The sequence below is a fragment of the Oncorhynchus gorbuscha genome, linkage group LG01 (genome assembly GCF_021184085.1).
Source record: "Oncorhynchus gorbuscha isolate QuinsamMale2020 ecotype Even-year linkage group LG01, OgorEven_v1.0, whole genome shotgun sequence".
In the NCBI taxonomy this organism is placed as follows: Eukaryota; Metazoa; Chordata; class Actinopteri; order Salmoniformes; family Salmonidae; genus Oncorhynchus; species Oncorhynchus gorbuscha.
This window is the reverse complement of record NC_060173.1, coordinates 118,643,276-118,655,378: the sequence shown is the minus strand read 5'-3', so window position 1 is coordinate 118,655,378 and position 12,103 is coordinate 118,643,276. Positions and strand designations below refer to the sequence as shown.

The 12,103-nt window shown below is 51.4% G+C and overlaps 2 protein-coding genes across 7 annotated transcripts in view; one reads left to right on the top strand and one right to left on the bottom strand.

Annotated features, from left to right (window-relative positions):
* Nucleotides 1–11,438, top strand: part of carf (calcium responsive transcription factor) — a 90,134-nt gene extending 78,696 nt beyond the window's left edge. For all 6 annotated transcript variants that reach the window (XM_046348306.1, XM_046348167.1, XM_046348262.1 and 3 more), the window contains 6 exons: nucleotides 2,956–3,082; nucleotides 3,767–3,793; nucleotides 8,435–8,492; nucleotides 8,649–8,770; nucleotides 8,896–9,232; nucleotides 11,024–11,438. In XM_046348306.1, the coding sequence (XP_046204262.1) occupies nucleotides 2,956–3,082; nucleotides 3,767–3,793; nucleotides 8,435–8,492; nucleotides 8,649–8,770; nucleotides 8,896–9,232; nucleotides 11,024–11,097 (745 nt within the window). In that variant the 3' untranslated portion in view covers nucleotides 11,098–11,438. The remainder of the gene's footprint in view (nucleotides 1–2,955; nucleotides 3,083–3,766; nucleotides 3,794–8,434; nucleotides 8,493–8,648; nucleotides 8,771–8,895; nucleotides 9,233–11,023) is intronic.
* LOC124035183 (frizzled-7-A-like) overlaps nucleotides 1–12,103 on the bottom strand; it is a 56,350-nt gene that overhangs the window by 20,692 nt on the left and 23,555 nt on the right. The window lies entirely within an intron of this gene.

Below are 12,103 nucleotides of genomic sequence, written 5' to 3'. Positions count from 1 at the left end.
AGTATTACCTCTATCACGGTCAAATCAAATCAAATCAAATTTATTTATATAGCCCTTCGTACATCAGCTGATATCTCAAAGTGCTGTACAGAAACCCAGCCTAAAACCCCAAACAGCAAACAATGCAGGTGTAAAAGCACGGTGGCTAGGAAAAACTCCCTAGAAAGGCCAAAACCTAGGAAGAAACCTAGAGAGGAACCGGGCTATGTGGGGTGGCCAGTCCTCTTCTGGCTGTGCCGGGTAGAGATTATAACAGAACATGACCAAGATGTTCAAATGTTCATAAATGACCAGCATGGTCAAATAACAATAAGGCAGAACAGTTGAAACTGGAGCAGCAGCACAGTCAGGTGGACTGGGGACAGCAAGGAGCCATCATGTCAGGTAGTCCTGGGGCACGGTCCTAGGGCTCAGGTCCTCCGAGAGAGAGAAAGAAAGAGAGAATTAGAGAGAGCATATGTGGGGGTGGCCAGTCCTCTTCTGGCTGTGCCGGGTGGAGATTATAACAGAATGTGGCCAAGATGTTCAAATGTTCATAAATGACCAGCATGGTTGAATAATAGTAAGGCAGAACAGTTGAAACTGGAGCAGGAGCATGGCCAGGTGGACTGGGACAGCAAGGAGTCCTCATGTCAGGTAGTCCTGGGACATGGTCCTAGGGCCCAGGCCAGTTGAAACTGGAGCAGCAGCATGGCCAGGTGGACTGGGGACAGCAAGGAGTCATCATGTCAGGTAGTCCTGGGGCATGGTCCTAGGGCTCAGGTCCTCCGAGAGAGAGAAAGAAAGAGAGAAGGAGAGAATTAGAGAACGCACACTTAGATTCACACAGGACACCTGAATAGGACAGGAGAAGTACTCCAGATAAACAAACTGACCCTAGCCCCCCGACACATAAACTACTGCAGCATAAATACTGGAGGCTGAGACAGGAGGGGTCAGGAGACACTGTGGCCCCATCCGAGGACACCCCCGGACAGGGCCAAACAGGAAGGATATAACCCCACCCAATTTGCCAAAGCACAGCCCCCACACCACTAGAGGGAAATCTTCAACCACCAACTTACCATCCTGAGACAAGGCCGAGTATAGCCCACAAAGATCTCCGACACGGTACAACCCAAGGGGGGAACCCAGACAGGCCGACCACAACAGTGAATCAACCCACCCAGGTGACGCACCCCCCCAGGGACGGCACGAGAGAGCCCCAGCAAGCCAGTGACTCAGCCCCGTAACAGGGTTAGAGGCAGAGAATCCCAGTGGAAAGAGGGGAACCGGCCAGGCAGAGACAGCAAGGGCGGTTCGTTGCTCCAGAGCCTTTCCGTTCACCTTCCCACTCCTGGGCCAGACTACACTCAATCATATGACCCACTGAAGAGATGAGTCTTCAGTAAAGACTTAAAGGTTGAGACCGAGTTTGCGTCTCTGACATGGGTAGGCAGACCGTTCCATAAAAATGGAGCTCTATAGGAGAAAGCCCTGCCTCCAGCTGTTTGCTTAGAAATTCTAGGGACAATTAGGAGGCCTGCGTCTTGTGACCGTAGCGTACGTGTAGGTATGTACGGCAGGACCAAATCAGAGAGATAGGTAGGAGCAAGCCCATGTAATGCTTTGTAGGTTAGCAGTAAAACCTTGAAATCAGCCCTTGCTTTGACAGGAAGCCAGTGTAGAGAGGCTAGCACTGGAGTAATATAATCAAATTTTTTGGTTCTAGTCAGGATTCTAGCAGCCGTATTTAGCACTAACTGAAGTTTATTTAGTGCTTTATCCGGGTAGCCGGAAAATAGAGCATTGCAGTAGTCTAACCTAGAAGTGACAAAAGCATGGATTAATTTTTCTGCATCATTTTTGGACAGAAAGTTTCTGATTTTTGCAATGTTACGTAGATGGAAAAAAGCTGTCCTCGAAATGGTCTTGATATGTTCTTCAAAAGAGAGATCAGGGTCCAGAGTAACGCCGAGGTCCTTCACAGTTTTATTTGAGACGACTGTACAACCATTAAGATTAATTGTCAGATTCAACAGAAGATCTCTTTGTTTCTTGGGACCTAGAACAAGCATCTCTGTTTGGTCCCCAGTATTACCTCTATCATGGTCCCCTGTATTACCACTGTCCCTGGTGTTAACCTCTATCATGGTCCCCAGTATTACCTCTATCATGGTCCCCAGTATTACCTCTATCATGGTCCCCAGTATTACCACTGTCCCTGGTGTTAACCTCTATCATGGTCCCCAGTATTACCTCTATCATGGTCCCCAGTATTACCACTGTCCCTGGTGTTAACCTCTATCATGTTCCCCTGTATTACCTCTATCATGGTCCCCAGTATTACCACTGTCCCTGGTGTTAACCTCTATCATGGTCCCCAGTATTACCTCTATCATGGTCCCCAGTATTACCACTGTCCCTGGTGTTAACCTCTATCATGGTCCCCAGTATTACCTCTATCATGGTCCCCAGTATTACCACTGTCCCTGGTGTTAACCTCTATCATGGTCCCCAGTATTACCTCTATCATGGTCCCCTGTATTACCACTGTCCCTGGTGTTAACCTCTATCATGGTCCCCAGTATTACCTCTATCATGGTCCCCAGTATTACCTCTATCATGGTCCCCAGTATCATGGTCCCCAGTATTACCACTGTCCCTGGTGTTAACCTCTATCATGGTCCCCAGTATTACCTCTATCATGGTCCCCAGTATAACCACTGTCCCTGGTGTTAACCTCTATCATGGTCCCCAGTATTACCACTGTCCCTGGTGTTAACCTCTATCATGGTCCCCAGTATTACCTCTATCATGGTCCCCAGTATAACCTCTATCATGGTCCCCAGTATTACCTCTATCATGGTCCCCAGTATTACCACTGTCCCTGGTGTTAACCTCTATCATGGTCCCCAGTATTACCACTGTCCCTGGTGTTAACCTGTCTTCCTGTCTTGTTTCCTGTCCTGCCAGGCGGTTTGTGGAGCGGGAGATGTTTAAATCAGAGGAGGTCCCAGAGAGACATAACCTCTGCTACTTCCCAACCGTCAACGACATAAAGAACCACATCCACGAGGCCCAGAAGACCTTCCAGCAGGCTACCACTGATATCACAGGTAGGAAGACCTTCCCAGGCTGGGGGGGCACCACTGCTATAACACAGGTAACTAGGAAGACCTCCCCAGGCTGGGGGGTGATTAACACAGGTAACTAGGAAGACCTTCCAGCAGGCTGGGGGGGCACCACTGCTATAACACAGGTAACTAGGAAGTCCCCAGGCTGGGGGCACCACTGATATAACACAGGTAACTAGGAAGACCTCCCAGCAGGCTGGGGGGCACCACTGATATAACACAGGTAACTAGGAAGACCTTCCAGCTGGCTGGCTGGGGGGGCACCACTGATATAACACAGGTAACTAGGAAGACCTTCCAGCTGGCTGGCTGGGGGGGCACCACTGCTATAACACAGGTAACTAGGAAGACCTTCCAGCTGGCTGGCTGGGGGGGGCACCACTGATATAACACAGGTAACTAGGAAGACCTTCCAGCTGGCTGGCTGGGGGGCACCACTGATATAACACAGGTAACTAGGAAGACCTTCCAGCTGGCTGGCTGGGGGGCACCACTGATATAACACAGGTAACTAGGAAGACCTTCCAGCTGGCTGGGGGGGGTCACCACTGCTATAACACAGGTAACTAGGAAGACCTTCCAGCTGGCTGGCTGGGGGGCACCACTGATATAACACAGGTAACTAGGAAGACCTTCCAGCTGGCTGGCTGGGGGGGGGCACCACTGCTATAACACAGGTAACTAGGAAGACCTTCCAGCTGGCTGGGGGGCACCACTGCTATAACACAGGTAACTAGGAAGACCTTCCAGCTGGCTGGCTGGGGGGCACCACTGATATAACACAGGTAACTAGGAAGACCTTCCAGCTGGGGGGGGCACCACTGATATAACACAGGTAACTAGGAAGACCTTCCCAGCTGGCTGGCTGGGGGGTCACCACTGATATAACACAGGTAACTAGGAAGACCTTCCAGCAGGCTGGGGGCACCACTGATATAACACAGGTAACTAGGAAGACCTTCCAGCTGGCTGGCTGGGGGGGTCACCACTGATATAACACAGGTAGGAAGACCTTCCAGGAAGACCTTCCAGCTGGGACCTTCCAGCTGGCTGGGGGGCACCACTGATATAACACAGGTAACTAGGAAGACCTTCCAGCTGGCTGGGGGGGGCACCACTGATATAACACAGGTAACTAGGAAGACCTTCCAGCTGGCTGGGGGGGGCACCACTGATATAACACAGGTAACTAGGAAGACCTTCCAGCTGGCTGGGGGGGGACCACTGATATAACACAGGTAACTAGGAAGACCTTCCAGCAGGGGGGCACCACTGATATAACACAGGTAACTAGGAAGACCTTCCAGCTGGCTGGGGGGCACCACTGCTATAACACAGGTAACTAGGAAGACCTTCCAGCTGGCTGGCTGGGGGCACCACTGCTATAACACAGGTAACTAGGAAGACCTTCCAGCTGGCTGGGGGGGCACCACTGCTATAACACAGGTAACTAGGAAGACCTTCCAGCTGGCTGGGGGGCACCACTGCTATAACACAGGTAACTAGGGACCTTCCAGCTGGCTGGCTGGGGGGCACCACTGCTATAACACAGGTAACTAGGAAGACCTTCCAGCAGGCTGGGGGGCACCACTGATATAACACAGGTAACTAGGAAGACCTTCCAGCTGGCTGGGGGGGGCACCACTGATATAACACAGGTAACTAGGAAGACCTTCCAGCTGGCTGGCTGGGGGGCACCACTGATATAACACAGGTAACTAGGAAGACCTTCCAGCTGGCTGGGGGGGGTCACCACTGATATAACACAGGTAACTAGGAAGACCTTCCAGCTGGCTGGCTGGGGGGGCACCACTGCTATAACACAGGTAACTAGGAAGACCTTCCAGCTGGCTGGGGGGGTCACCACTGATATAACACAGGTAACTAGGAAGACCTTCCAGCTGGCTGGGGGCACCACTGATATAACACAGGTAACTAGGAAGACCTTCCAGCTGGCTGGCTGGGGGGCACCACTGATATAACACAGGTAACTAGGAAGACCTTCCAGCTGGCTGGCTGGGGGGGGGCACCACTGATATAACACAGGTAACTAGGAAGACCTTCCAGCTGGCTGGGGGGGGCACCACTGATATAACACAGGCTAGGGCTGCAGGCTGGGGGGCACCACTGATATAACACAGGTAACTAGGAAGACCTTCCAGCTGGCTGGCTGGGGGGGGCACCACTGATATAACACAGGTAACTAGGAAGACCTTCCAGCTGGGGGGGGCACCACTGATATAACACAGGTAACTAGGAAGACCTTCCAGCTGGCTGGCTGGGGGGGTCACCACTGATATAACACAGGTAACTAGGAAGACCTTCCAGCACCACTGATATAACACAGGTAACTAGGAAGACCTTCCAGCTGGCTGGCTGGGGGGGTCACCACTGATATAACACAGGTAACTAGGAAGACCTTCCAGACCCTATCCAGGTAACTAGGAAGACCTTCCAGCTGGCTGGGGGGGCACCACTGATATAACACAGGTAACTAGGAAGACCTTCCAGCTGGCTGGGGGGCACCACTGATATAACACAGGTAACTAGGAAGACCTTCCAGCACCACTGATATGGCTAGGAAGACCTTCCAGCTGGGGGGCACCACTGATATAACACAGGTAACTAGGAAGACCTTCCAGCTGGGGGGGCACCACTGATATAACACAGGTAACTAGGAAGACCTTCCAGCTGGCTGGGGGGCACCACTGCTATAACACAGGTAACTAGGAAGACCTTCCAGCTGGCTGGCTGGGGGCACCACTGCTATAACACAGGTAACTAGGAAGACCTTCCAGCTGGCTGGGGGGCACCACTGCTATAACACAGGTAACTAGGAAGACCTTCCAGCTGGCTGGGGGGGGCACCACTGCTATAACACAGGTAACTAGGAAGACCTTCCAGCTGGCTGGCTGGGGGCACCACTGCTATAACACAGGTAACTAGGAAGACCTTCCAGCAGGCTGGCTGGGGGGCACCACTGATATAACACAGGCTAGGAAGACCTTCCAGCTGGCTGGGGGGCACCACTGATATAACACAGGTAACTAGGAAGACCTTCCAGCTGGCTGGCTGGGGGGCACCACTGATATAACACAGGTAACTAGGAAGACCTTCCAGCTGGCTGGGGGGGGGTCACCACTGATATAACACAGGTAACTAGGAAGACCTTCCAGCTGGCTGGCTGGGGGGGGCACCACTGCTATAACACAGGTAACTAGGAAGACCTTCCAGCTGGCTGGGGGGGTCACCACTGATATAACACAGGTAACTAGGAAGACCTTCCAGCTGGCTGGGGGGCACCACTGATATAACACAGGTAACTAGGAAGACCTTCCAGCAGGCTGGGGGGGTCACCACTGATATAACACAGGTAACTAGGAAGACCTTCCAGCTGGCTGGCTGGGGGGGCACCACTGCTATAACACAGGTAACTAGGAAGACCTTCCAGCTGGCTGGCTGGTAACTAGGAAGACCTTCCAGCAGGCTGGGGGGGCACCACTGATATAACACAGGTAACTAGGAAGACCTTCCAGCAGGCTGGGGGGCACCACTGATATAACACAGGTAACTAGGAAGACCTTCCAGCTGGCGGGGGCACCACTGATATAACACAGGTAACTAGGAAGACCTTCCAGCTGGCGGGGGCACCACTGATATAACACAGGTAACTAGGAAGACCTTCCAGCTGGCTGGCTGGCTGGGGGGCACCACTGCTATAACACAGGTAACTAGGAAGACCTTCCAGCTGGCTGGCTGGGGGGCACCACTGATATAACACAGGTAACTAGGAAGACCTTCCAGGCTGGGGGGCACCACTGATATAACACAGGCTAGGAAGACCTTCCAGCTGGCTGGGGGGCACCACTGATATAACACAGGTAACTAGGAAGACCTTCCAGCTGGCTGGGGGGCACCACTGATATAACACAGGTAACTAGGAAGACCTTCCAGCAGGCTGGCTGGGGGGGCACCACTGATATAACACAGGTAACTAGGAAGACCTTCCAGCTGGCTGGGGGGCACCACTGATATAACACAGGTAACTAGGAAGACCTTCCAGCTGGCTGGGGGCACCACTGATATAACACAGGTAACTAGGAAGACCTTCCAGCTGGCTGGGGGGGCACCACTGATATAACACAGGTAACTAGGAAGACCTTCCAGCTGGCTGGCTGGGGGGGCACCACTGATATAACACAGGTAACTAGGAAGACCTTCCAGCTGGCTGGCTGGGGGGCACCACTGCTATAACACAGGTAACTAGGAAGGGGGCACCACTGATATAACACAGGTAACTAGGAAGACCTTCCAGCTGGCTGGGGGGCACCACTGATATAACACAGGTAACTAGGAAGACCTCCCAGCAGGCTGGGGGGCACCACTGATATAACACAGGTAACTAGGAAGACCTCCCAGCTGGCTGGGGGGGGCACCACTGATATAACACAGGTAACTAGGAAGACCTTCCAGCTGGCTGGCTGGGGGGGGGCACCACTGATATAACACAGGTAACTAGGAAGACCTTCCAGCTGGCTGGCTGGGGGGCACCACTGATATAACACAGGTAACTAGGAAGACCTTCCAGCTGGCTGGGGGGGGGCACCACTGATATAACACAGGTAACTAGGAAGACCTTCCAGCTGGCTGGGGGGGGCACCACTGATATAACACAGGTAACTAGGAAGACCTTCCAGCTGGCTGGGGGGCACCACTGATATAACACAGGTAACTAGGAAGACCTTCCAGCAGGCTGGCTGGGGGGGGCACCACTGATATAACACAGGTAACTAGGAAGACCTTCCAGCTGGCTGGGGGGGGCACCACTGATATAACACAGGTAACTAGGAAGACCTTCCAGCTGGCTGGCTGGGGGGCACCACTGATATAACACAGGTAACTAGGAAGACCTTCCAGCTGGCTGGGGGGGCACCACTGATATAACACAGGTAACTAGGAAGACCTTCCAGACCACTGATATAACACAGGTAACTAGGAAGACCTTCCAGCTGGGGGGGGGGCACCACTGATATAACACAGGTAACTAGGAAGACCTTCCAGCTGGGAGGGGGGGCACCACTGATATAACACAGGTAACTAGGAAGACCTTCCAGCTGGGAGGGGGGGCACCACTGATATAACACAGGTAACTAGGAAGACCTTCCAGCTGGGGGGGGCACCACTGATATAACACAGGTAACTAGGAAGACCTTCCAGCTGGGAGGGGGGGCACCACTGCTTCTTATGTGGTCCCAGCTCTTTCATCTAAAACGTGTTTTTCTCCATGTCATGTGTGATGTTCGCTGCTTCCCCTCCAGTGGACTGAAGTGGACCCAATGACTGTTACTCTGACCCTCACGCCAGCCCCTGCTGAAGGTAATGTCACACCTGTCTACAGACCATAATACTAGTCACACCTGTCTACAGACCATAACACTAGTCACACCTGTTAGGTCACCTCTAGTCACCGTGAAAAGCCCAGCTCCAATAGTTATCTTACTAGTTCTGTTTTTTTTCCCCAACTTTATTCAGTGTGTTCAGGTGCCTTCCAGAGAGTAGGAGTGTTGGAGGGGACTGACACATTCATTCCTGAGGCCGTACAGCTCTTCAGCTCTCTCAGCTCCCTGCAACCCAAGATCTTTGCCCAGCTACAGGTGAGAGGACTACTGTCTGATGTTCTGCGTATGTCTTACACACTGAATTCCAATCGAATCAGACAGAGTTATATGTCTGTGTTTTCTTAGGCACTCGGCAAACCAACTGTCTGTTTCACTTCCAGGGTATCCAGCTCCAACCAGGCCTGTGTTCTTTTGACGGAGGTCTGTCTCAGTCGTCTACAGTCACTACAGACTTCCTGGAGCTGCCCAGCCCCCCACAGCCCCTCCTGGTCAGCCCCACACAGTTCCTCCAGTCCAGCCCCTCTCTGGGGGAAGCTATGACCCTAGCTGACCCCTCAGTGGTTCTGGGCATGGGTCAGGTGGTCATGGTGTCATCGTTAGGGGACGGACAAGTGGTCAGCGTGTCATCTCTAGGGGACGAGAGCGTGGGGACACACCAGATACTGTTGGAGGACGGACAGACCATCCCTTTCCAGATAGTGGCTCCTGCTAATATTGGTGAGACAGTCGGGAGTTGACCTGAGATACTGCTGCTGTTGACTTCCTGTGGTGTGTCTGTTGACTTCCTGTGGTGTGTCTGGTGCATCCCAAATAGCTCCCTATTCCCTATATAGTGCACTACTATTGATGAGAGCCCTGATCGAAAGTATTGCACTATATATGGAATAGGATTCCATTTGGGATGCAGAGAGTCTCAGGGCAAAATCAGGAGTAGGTAACCATGGTGACTGGTACACTACAGAGCACAGGCTGAGAGTCTCAGGAGTAGGTAACCATGGTGACTGGGTACACTACAGAGCACAGGCTGAGAGTCTCAGGAGTAGGTAGCCATGGTGACTGGTACACTACAGATCACAGTTTGAGAGTCTTAGGAGTAGGTAGCCATGGTGACTGGGTACACTACAGAGCACAGGCTGAGAGTCTCGGGAGTAGGTAACCATGGTGACTGGTACACTACAGATCACAGGCTGAGAGTCTCAGGAGTAGGTAGCCATGGTGACTGGGTACACTACAGATCACAGGCTGAGAGTCTCAGGAGTAGGTAGCCATGGTGACTGGTACACTACAGAGCACAGGCTGAGAGTCTCAGGAGTAGGTAACCATGGTGACTGGTACACTACAGAGCACAGGCTGAGAGTCTCAGGAGTAGGTAACCATGGTGACTGGTACACTACAGAGCACAGGCTGAGAGTCTCAGGAGTAGGTAACCATGGTGACTGGTACACTACAGATCACAGTTTGAGAGTCTTAGGAGTAGGTAGCCATGGTGACTGGGTACACTACAGAGCACAGGCTGAGAGTCTCAGGAGTAGGTAGCCATGGTGACTGGTACACTACAGATCACAGTTTGAGAGTCTTAGGAGTAGGTAGCCATGGTGACTGGGTACACTACAGAGCACAGGCTGAGAGTCTCCGGAGTAGGTAGCCATGGTGACTGGGTACACTACAGATCACAGGCTGAGAGTCTCAGGAGTAGGTAACCATGGTGACTGGGTACAGTACAGAGCACAGGCTGAGAGTCTCAGGAGTAGGTAGCCATGGTGACTGTTACACTACAGAGCACAGGCTGAGAGTCTCAGGAGTAGGTAGCCATGGTGACTGGTACACTACAGAGCACAGGCTGAGAGTCTCAGGAGTAGGTAGCCATGGTGACTGCGTACACTACAGATCACAGGCTGAGAGTCTCAGGAGTAGGTAGCCATGGTGACTGGGTACACTACAGATCACAGGCTGAGAGTCTCAGGAGTAGGTAGCCATGGTGACTGGGTACACTACAGATCACAGGCTGAGAGTCTCGGGAGTAGGTAACCATGGTGACTGGGTACACTACAGAGCACAGGCTGAGAGTCTCAGGAGTAGGTAGCCATGGTGACTGGGTACACTACAGATCACAGGCTGAGAGTCTCAGGAGTAGGTAACCATGGTGACTGGGTACAGTACAGAGCACAGGCTGAGAGTCTCAGGAGTAGGTAGCCATGGTGACTGTTACACTACAGAGCACAGGCTGAGAGTCTCAGGAGTAGGTAGCCATGGTGACTGGTACACTACAGAGCACAGGCTGAGAGTCTCAGGAGTAGGTAGCCATGGTGACTGGGTACACTACAGAGCACAGGCTGAGAGTCTCAGGAGTAGGTAGCCATGGTGACTGGGTACACTACAGAGCACAGGCTGAGAGTCTCAGGAGTAGGTAACCATGGTGACTGGTACACTACAGAGCACAGGCTTCTATTAAAACTAAGATATACTAACTTGTTTTTCTCTTCCTGTTTGCTGTGTTCTATTCCTCAGCTCTGAACAGTCCAGTTGAGGTCAAGGATGAGGAGATGAGGACGGAGGAGGACACTGTCAACCCTGTAGATTGACACCAGGCCCTACAGGGGTTGTACTCCAGGTACCCCAGGGTTGTACTCCAGGGGTGTATCTCGTTCCTCACAGGGGTGTATCTCGTTCCTCACAGGGGTGTATCTCATTCCTCACAGGGGTGTATCTCATTCCTCACAGGGGTGTATCTCATTCCTCACAGGGGTGTATCTCATTCCTCACAGGGGTGTATCTCATTCCTCACAGGGGTGTATCTCATTCCTCACAGGGGTGTATCTCATTCCTCACAGGGGTGTATCTCGTTCCTCACAGGGGTGTATCTCGTTCCTCACAGGGGTGTATCTCGTTCCTCACAGGGGTGTATCTCGTTCCTCACAGGGGTGTATCCTCACAGGGGTGTATCTCGTTCCTCACAGGGGTGTATCCCATCTTTACCATATACTTACTGTAAGAGCGGTTGGTTTTACCTCAGGACGGTCACGTTTATTGATCACGTTTATTGTACAATTGACTGAAAGTGCAATTTATCCCGTGTTTTCTCCTTGTTATGCTTTTTGATATCATCACGGGGAACTTGTTTCCTATCACTCTTTAAAATCATGGAATCCAACGAATATTGTATAATTACAGATTTAAAAAATAAAAAAGACAACTAGGAGAACCTTGGATGTATCAAGTCGATATCATGTGTATATATTAGTGCATAGGAAATGTCTTTTTAATAGATTAACCCTGTTGCATAGTCTTCTGAGATGATCATGTACTTCAATAAAGGTTTATTTTATTTGTTTAAATTAATTAATTCCTTAAGTTTATTTCTTAATTCAATTGTTTTAAGTGGTTTACGGACTATTCTATTCATTTGCCAATAAAGACCCATCCAATCTAGTGGGACTTTGCCACAACAAGTAAGATTCAATCAGAAGGACGGTAGTCAGAGTTTGAATTTATTCCCATAAAATAAAAAAGGTCAAAATGGAACACTATTTTGGGTATATTCCGCAAGACTGAAAATCCACCACTTCGAGGTATTTGAACAGAACACTT